At 33.4% G+C, this 8,714-nt stretch overlaps 2 protein-coding genes across 2 annotated transcripts; both read right to left on the bottom strand.

The window, feature by feature from the left end:
* Positions 1–3,007: 3,007 nt before the first annotated feature.
* LOC134260733 (fucolectin-7-like) lies at positions 3,008–4,730 on the bottom strand. The gene is made up of 2 exons (XM_062743281.1): positions 4,458–4,730; positions 3,008–3,271 (listed from the first exon to the last, which is right to left on the bottom strand). Exons 1-2 carry the CDS (start codon positions 4,723–4,725, stop codon positions 3,060–3,062), a joined length of 480 nt encoding a protein of 159 aa, XP_062599265.1. The 5' UTR covers positions 4,726–4,730; the 3' UTR covers positions 3,008–3,059.
* A 3,061-nt stretch (positions 4,731–7,791) lies between these two features.
* On the bottom strand, positions 7,792–8,708 carry LOC134260732 (probable cytochrome P450 CYP36A1). Its single transcript, XM_062743280.1, has 2 exons — positions 8,571–8,708; positions 7,792–8,481 (listed from the first exon to the last, which is right to left on the bottom strand). Exons 1-2 carry the CDS (start codon positions 8,701–8,703, stop codon positions 8,300–8,302), a joined length of 315 nt encoding a protein of 104 aa, XP_062599264.1. The 5' UTR covers positions 8,704–8,708; the 3' UTR covers positions 7,792–8,299.
* Positions 8,709–8,714: the final 6 nt, after the last annotated feature.

The raw sequence follows: 8,714 nt of genomic DNA, 5'->3' as shown, positions 1-8,714 counted from the left end.
CAGAAGTTGGAGGTTTGTTTTGAGACTTTTAAACGTTACATAGGCAATTGGTGGAGTGTAGATAATACACCGTTGTTTCATCTCTCTCAAGAACTTTGGGGTTCCATTGAACTGCGAAGGATCTCCAAAATATAGAGCAATCTTCACAGAATCCCAATATAAGCATTCCATGATTTACTATTGATGGCGTTCTTGTTGTTTTTTTTTTCTTCAAAGAAGTTGTACACCACACGATATACATGTCTTGTACAAACTATCAAACCTAAATAATAGTGATAAAAAAACAAGATGTGTTTATGAAATACTGATGTCCCCGTTTGGCAACATACCGAATGTTAAATTTTCTCAAATTTATAAAAATCAAAACATGATGATACCCAAAGTAAGGTCTTCTCATACGAAATGCAATTGCATGTGAAATATAAAACTCTAACACCACCTGATTAAAATTTATGGCCCGGGTTAACGTTTTTAAAGGTCAAACTCCGGGATCAAGGTCAAAGGGTCAAGCTTATTTGTTCCTAAAGAAAGGCCTTGTCACAAAGTGATTATATTATAATATGGTAAGTATGAAAGTCCTAGCACCAACAGTTAAAAAGTTATTGACAAGGTTAAAGATTTTAAAGAGTAGGTCAAGCTAGGGTCAAAGTTCTTGATATCCAATGAAGGGTCTTCTCACAAGGATTACATATGTGAAGAATTAAAGCCCTATCCATCACCGTTCAAAAGTTATGGCCAAGATTTTTTCACAAGTAAGGAAATTTCCAAGGTCAAAATGTCAAGGTAATTGGTATCCAGTGAAAGGTTTTGCAACAAGGAATACATATGTAATGTATGGAAGCCCTAGCTAAACCGTTCAGAAGTTATGGCTAAGGTTAAAGCTTTTAAAAATTAGGTAAAACTCCAAGGTCAAGGTCAAAGGGCTTGCTATCAAATGAAAGGTCTTGTCATAAGGATTAAATATGTAAATTACAAAGGCACCAGCTTTAACCCTTTAAAAATTATTGTCAAGGTTTGCTTTTTTAAAAGTAAGTCTCCAAGGTCAAAGGGTCAAAGTTCTTGGTATCCAATGAAGGGTCTTTTCACAAGAATTATATATGTGAAGTATGAAAGCCATATTTCTTACCGTTCAAAAAGTTATAGCCAAGGAAAATTTTTAACAAGTACGGAAATCTTCAAGGTCAAGGTCAAAAGGTCAAGGTTGGTGGTATTAAATGAAAGGTCTTTCCACAAAGAATACATATGTGAAGTATGAATGTCCTGGTTTCTACTGTTCAAAAGATATAGCCAATTTAAAAGTTTTAAATTTTGGTATAGAAGTAGGTCAAGTCAAAAGGTCAAATTTGTTGATATATCCAAAGAAAGTTCTTGCCACAAGGAATACACATGTAAAATATGAAAGTCATGGCTACACTAAATCAAAAATTATGGGCAAGGTTAAAGTTTTGCCGAAAAACAGACAGAGAGACAGCCAGACAGACAGGAAGACAGACAGACAGACGGACACGAAAAAAACTATATACCCCCAAAACTTCGTTTACGGGGGCATAAAAGCAAACAAACAAATGACTAAACTGAAGCGAACGGCAGTGTGGCATAGATGAATAATTCTTGCTATAGTCGGCCGAAGTTGGGGCTTAATTTCCGGGAATGATTAATCTTATTAAGAGTTGTCCAGAGATTCGGTAGGCATCATTCCAAATATTAAGCCCAGCAGAATCTCCACACAGATTAAACGCCGATAAGTGGCGATAATAGGACCTACTGGAAATTTTCGAAACTGTTCGAATTCAACCATATTTAGTACTTATGTAGACAGGGAAGTTTCATTATTTAGTATAATATTTTATATTTTTAAAAGCTTTTAAGGGTTAAAAAAGTAGGTAAAAGACTATTTGATTCAGTTTATAAATTCACACATTAGTCCTATAAACAAATAATGAACCAAGCTTTTCTGGTTGGAATCCGGAGCTACATGTAGTACACTTAAAGCATTGTAGCATAAAGACAAAACAGTGTCTGAATTAAAGAAGTAAACCATCTCCACGTCATCACGTGACTGCTATCAATAGTGTAATATTAAACACCTATTTCTTAGCAATGATGACAATTGCAAGTTTTTACTTCCCCCAAGACATTTCAAGAGGAAAATAGTTGCTGTCGAGAGGGGTGGGGGTGGGGCGATGCATTGTAAACTTGGTTGTCCGAATAGTCAGTATATAGGAGTTTTATTATACTGAAGCTTACTTAACTTAATAAGTACAAATATCACAAAAACTATTTCACGCTAGGGGCTGTTTAAAATAATTAGCGTGTTTATCCTAATATTTTTGTATAGAAAAAAATTACAGAGATATAATAATCCTTAATAGAAAAAAAAAACAATATAGAACAACACGACCTCGTGGTTTAATAACTTTCTTGAGTAAATAATATAGTTGAAAAACACTGAATTATTTTGCCTAAAAACGTGCTACTAGATTAATCCCATTGTCCCTTCGGTAAAAAAAAAATCATTTCACACATTCACAAGAAAAGGTACCCGAAGTTTTGAATTTCATACATGAATAACCCGAGATATGTCTTCAAACCATGCATACCTCGCGATTTTAGCAGCACTTTCCAAGTATTAAAAAAGGCAAGTTTACGATCTGTACAAATCTTATTTTTTTAGGTAACTAGCTTAATATTTAGAATTTCACTGATGCACATTTGTTTCTCAAGCAATTTTAAATTTTATAACGCTAGTCCACAAACGTTTTGATAGCCACTCGCATGCATATGATTTTTTTTCGAAAGATCTTATTTGACGTTATTTAAGGATCTTCAATTTACCGGTAGTTTTTAAAATAAACTGCATCATAAATTGCGATATTTGAAATTCCAATGATTACCCATAAAAGGATCTTTAAGAAATATCACCCCATGGTACATGTATCTTGCATAAATACCAGATTGTCCCATCAAAAGATGTATGTACCATTTTAGATCGAAATAAGAGGAAAAAACGTAACATTGTATACATTTAATGTGCATTTTTTTTTTTTTTGCTTTGACAGTTATAAGTGTCCCCAAACAAGAACCTCTGCAAGACACAAATGGTTATGCCATCCCTCAACAATCTGTATTTGTACATATCGTGCCACAGTGTCTGTCGGACACCACATTGCCATGCGTTTCCCGACTCCTGCAGGTCCCGTAAAGTGGCCACAAACATGCATCTGGTCAACATCCTTGCCCACTTTAACATTAAAGTCATGAAGTTGTCCAGCTAAATTAAATAATTTGTACCAAAATTACGAAAAACTGTGTAATGAATACCTTAAAATTTAATTTTTCATCATTAAATTAAGGTAGGATTCTTGTCACACAAAACTATTTCTTGTTTTTAAAAATTAATGAAATTTTCACAGAATCAAGAAGACAACATAACTAATTGATGGTATTAGTTAGATTAGTTTTGACCGTTTTATATTGGAGTTTATGTCAGGTCATTACCTTTTCACTGGACAGTAAGAAATGACTGCATCCAATTATGGGATAGTTCTTGTATTTCAAAACATCAAATGTTTTCTTTTTGCATAAAGAAATACTACCATATAGGGTCTATAAGATGATATTACCAAATTGACACAAATAGTTTAACAAAAATAAATTTTGCTTAATCCGAATTTTCTCTATTTTTCTGAAATTTAAGATATCTAATTTATTTTTATATGCGCACTATATTTCAATTTTCCTTATTTTCGCATATGGTAAAGAAGTCATATAGAGATACAAAATTATATAAAAACAAAAAGTTTTGGCAGTTTACTAAGAGAGTAAAAACACTTTCTGTGGATTTTTGGCTCATATCTTTACTTAGATTGGAAGCTTTCAAAAGCTAACATAAATGTAGTGTGTTTGGAAAATCAAGTTTATTTGATATATTCAAAAACTTTAGTCCCTTATCATTAATTTAGCTAACATTTGAAAAATTCTTCAAGTCTTTGATTGTGTAAAAATTATAACTAAATTCGTTGTTCTATAATAATTTTGAGAGGCAGAAAAGAAGATATTTCCATTCGCCACCATTCCGCCAAAAATGTAGTCCCTGCTAGTTTTCGAACACAATTTACCATTTCTATTTAAAGGTGTACAATTGTGATGGGGAAAGAAAAATATGGTCTTTTAAATCTCTTTCACCTAAATATATAAGACATATAAGCAAATATACATTGAATATTTCATCCACTCAGAAACCAGAGAAGAATCCTACCTTAAGAGAGAAAAAAAATCATGAATTTCCTCAAATTATGCATATTTCAAATGTAACGTCAAGCGGATTGATACGTCTGTTGACGTAAGTCATTGTGACGTAGACAAGGCAGGTTAAACGATATAAAATAGATAATTATACATTCAAATGACGCATTACAACTGTAATTAAATTTTATTTATATATAGTGATCACGTACCACAGCAGTCACTTCTGGCAAACACTTCTATTTGGCGTATTGTAAAATTCCTTCCTAGGTCAATCCGAAGCCATGGATTTTTCCCGCTGTTTGTACAGGAAAAGTCTGTTAGGAGACCATTCACTGCATTAGAAGCTGGATGATTCGGGTGTGACGAAACGTGGTAAACTGATGCCCCATAGGCAACATTTCTGAGGTCATTGTGACTGACTGAAACTTCCACTTGACAAGTAAGAAGAAAAAATACAGTAAGGAACCAGATACGCATCTTTTTATGCACTTGTGTTTCAAATAAAATGATTGAACGGTGTCTTTTATAGTGACAATAAATTATGCTATTGCATGACTTTAAACACATTTTTACCATATTTATATGTAACACAATACGTATCGCGTGACTCAACACATATTTATTTAATATTAGAACTGTCTTCAAACTGAATCAAAATGAATAACTAATAAATTTCATAAAATGTTATTTTGAATAAGGCAGTCTAGATCTACTATTTAGTATATGAACCTGTGTAAACAAAAACATCACACAGACCTTGTTTACATAACAAAGATTTGGAGCTCTAAAGCTGTCTTGTATCTAGAGAACTGACGTTCAAATTTTTGATAACCATTAGAAAGACCCTCGTTAAATATTTGTAAAAATGGAAATTTAAATTTTGAAATTTTAGCTGAAACTGTGTCCATGCCCCTTTGAATATATCTAAAATAACTGAATCAAATTACGTTGAACAATTATTTATTTCATTTTATCTGAACAAGCTTTTATAGACGTCAAACATATACTGCGGTATCACTTCCGGTTTAGTGGCATGGAGACCTGGATGAGACAATATGGAAAAAAGGTCAGAAACGGCCCGTAGTCATCAAGCAGATTGGATTTCTTAAGATGAATAAATAACACAAACGCTCCGGATACTGAATTAGTCGGAATATTTTTCTGGTCAAGCCCAGATCTATTTGCTTAGGTGGGTCCCCTCAAAACACGTTGCAATCCAGGTGTATTTTTTAGTTGAGGGTGGGGATTTTTTTTCAGGATTTTTTTTTTGACGATAAATATATATTATTATATACCTAATGTGTATCACTCAATTTTAGTGTTGATTTTACCCTATCACGTGACGTCGTGATCCGACTTTCCGGATCACCAAACTGTGGTTTTCTGAATCCATATCACCACTCTCTGAAACTGATGACGTAGTACGCAAAAACTTGACGTTATTTTTCTTGCGCGTTAAAAAGTCCCTTGTTATTATGCTTTGTTTTATAAATTTGTTTGCACACACCATTGCAGTTATGAGACTGCATCTTTCAAAAAATGATAATTCAATGCTTATATTGACATTTTTTATCCCCTTTATTTTCCGTAATTTTGATTTTTCAAATTAAAATCCCCGCCTTATCCTTCATGTAAGTTGCAATTGATGGAACAGCCGTTGGAACAGCTTTATCCAAACTTCCCGCCAGAGTTCGTTTGCTCACAAACCAAAATCCGCAAACGAACATAGTGCACAATAAAACAGATAACAATAATCAAAGTTTTATTTATTATTCAATCTAAAATGATAAACTATATTTTTGCAACAAAGAAATACAATTGAAAAGTATAACAGACATAGATTTTTCGCTTTGTTTAAACCGTAATGGCGTAGTCCCTGTATTCATACGCCAGAGAGACCTTGTGTGTTATGTGTATATATTTATCACTTGTAATTTTATAATGCTTTTTATTAGAGTCAATCAAAGTAAATGTAAATATTGACAGATGATACGTTCCTCAATACATGTGTAATATTACTATCCCAAGATTTTGTCGTTAAAGTATTGCTACTTTAATATGTTTCCTCACAAAAAAAGGGGTACAATGTACCTTACCAGGCATTTGTGTAAGATAGCAGAGGGTAATGTTTCTTATATACATGTAATCCTCATGGGAAAGAATTCATCTTACAAAACCAACTTTTTAGTGTTTTAATTTTTTTTTAAAATGATCAGAAACTGGCTAAGACATCAGGTTGTTATTGCTTGAATATTTTTCAAACATTTTAAAAATAAGCAAAGGTGGGTCCCCCCAAAACACGTTGCCATCCTGGTGGGTTTTTTTTAGTTGAGGGTGGGAAATTTTTTTTCCGGATTTTTTTTTTTTTTTTGACGATAAAAACTTCAGACTCCTGTGGTATCAAACGTTGCAATGATCACTGTCTGATAAAACATGCCAAAAATCTTGCAAGTATACGATGAAATTTATAAAAAAGAAATACCAGCCTGTTTGAAGATCGTATGATTATACATTACAAGGTTTCAGTCATCATGATGATATTTGTTAAAACTAAGCTGCTAAATGACTACTTCAGCATGCTAGAGGTTCACAGTAGCGGATTTAAGGGGAGGGCGCCCCCGCGCCCCCCCCCCCCCTAAAATTGTCAAAATTAAAGTAAATCACAGTTTCGTCTAGAAAATGTTAATATGTATACTTGGTAGACCTCATTTTTACCCTACAAAATCTCTAGAATCCAGGAGCTTCCGGGGGCTTCGTCCACTGGGCCCCCACCAGGGCTTTGCCCTGTACCCACTGGGAGCCTCAAGGCGGTCTCCAAACCCCTTGCCTACTTTTAGCGCCCCCTGCAACTTCAATTCCTGGATCCGCGCCTGGTTCACGGCGAGATACTTTAAACTTTGCGCCGCGTAACGAGGTATTTAAGGAGCGTAGGGACGTTAACCGAGGCTCTTACTTCTAGGAAAACGACATAACAATTTGTAAACATTTGTAAACACTGCACAGCTTTGAACAGCGACTCGGCCTTTCTGACGTCATAGGCTAAGGGAGATAAGCAACGTAAGTCAAAGATCATTTTCCCGATTGTGTAATTTTTATCAATTCACTGTATTGTTTCTATTTTGCATTAAAAAGCCAAACAACAATTTCAGTCTTATTTTATCACCTCAGATAAAGTAATTCTCGTATGTAACTTAATATATTCAGGTATTTGTTTCTTGTGACCTTCAATAATAATAATGTCGAATAAGTTGCGAGACATAAACAACAGATTACGCATGTGATAGTAGAATATTACATCAACAATAAGGAAAGTTGACGATGAAAAAAAACTGGTACATGTAATTTCGTTGTTTTACAAATTAATTGTTAGTTGGCCCTGATCTTCTTCTATCTGTAAAGCATCTAAGTATGAAACAGACGTGGCAGACTCCAGAGTGTCTTTAATTTTGTATAAAGTCAACATATGAATTGAAGTAACTAATATAAATCAATAAAACGTCGACTATATTAATTTTCTGAATGCCGAGTTGAAGGCCACAGCAAGAGTTTTCTTTTTCTCATGTAGAAGACTCATGTAGTAAATTCTGCTTTAAAAGAATATAAAAATCGGTCGGCTAAAAAAGGAGCCCAAGTTGTTCTCATTGAAATTCCAACATTTTATTTCGTACTAAGATTAGTACTAAACTTTCTCATAACATAGGACACTATGTACAGAACTTTACATGTATAAATATTTCTAGTCTTTTAAAAGTAAATTTATGTATATTCTTATGGGTTGATATACATGTGTTTGGACAGTTTCTTTCAATATAACACATATACACTTGCTGTGCAATGAAAATTATACAGTACAAAGTTTTCTAAGCGTGATAAAATTTCAATGATTTTTTAAAGCAGCATTTGACAAATAAATATACTTGTAATTGATATAATATACAGTCATAAATATCGTTCTTTTGTTTTTTACAGAAATTTGTATTTCAATTTAGTTTCTGTTTTGGTTTGCGATGATGCAGAAACGGATGACGTTGTTTTTAGATATTTATTTACCTTAATCTCTTTTCTTCAAAGAAACTTGATAAGGAATAGCAACATGAAATCCCCTGGACATCCCTTGTAGAGATGGAAGGGGTTTTCCAGCCTCGTTTTCAATATCATAGTTCCGTACCAGTGTCGTTAGAAAAAGGAACATTTCCATTTTACCAAGGTTTTTGGCCAGACAATCTCTGGGACCTAAAATAAAGAAATACAGTTTATAATTTGTAACATAATTGGGAAAAACAATAATTTAAAAAAATTGATATCATTTAATAAAATCATACCCATTGAAAAAGATGCATAAACCTTTTCATATCCAAACAATTCGCCTTTTTTGTTAATGAATCGTTCTGGTTTGAATTTTTCGGGTTCCGGAAATACGTCCGGATCCAAATTTACTGTACATAATGCCGCCATTAGCCAAGCAT

This window comes from Saccostrea cucullata, unplaced genomic scaffold, assembly GCF_032062105.1.
Source record: "Saccostrea cucullata isolate Sc308-1 unplaced genomic scaffold, CSIRO_AGI_Scuc_v1 ctg1263, whole genome shotgun sequence".
Taxonomy (NCBI): Eukaryota; Metazoa; Mollusca; class Bivalvia; order Ostreida; family Ostreidae; genus Saccostrea; species Saccostrea cuccullata.
The sequence above is the reverse complement of the archived record's forward strand: the minus strand, read 5'-3'. Positions and strand labels throughout refer to the sequence as shown.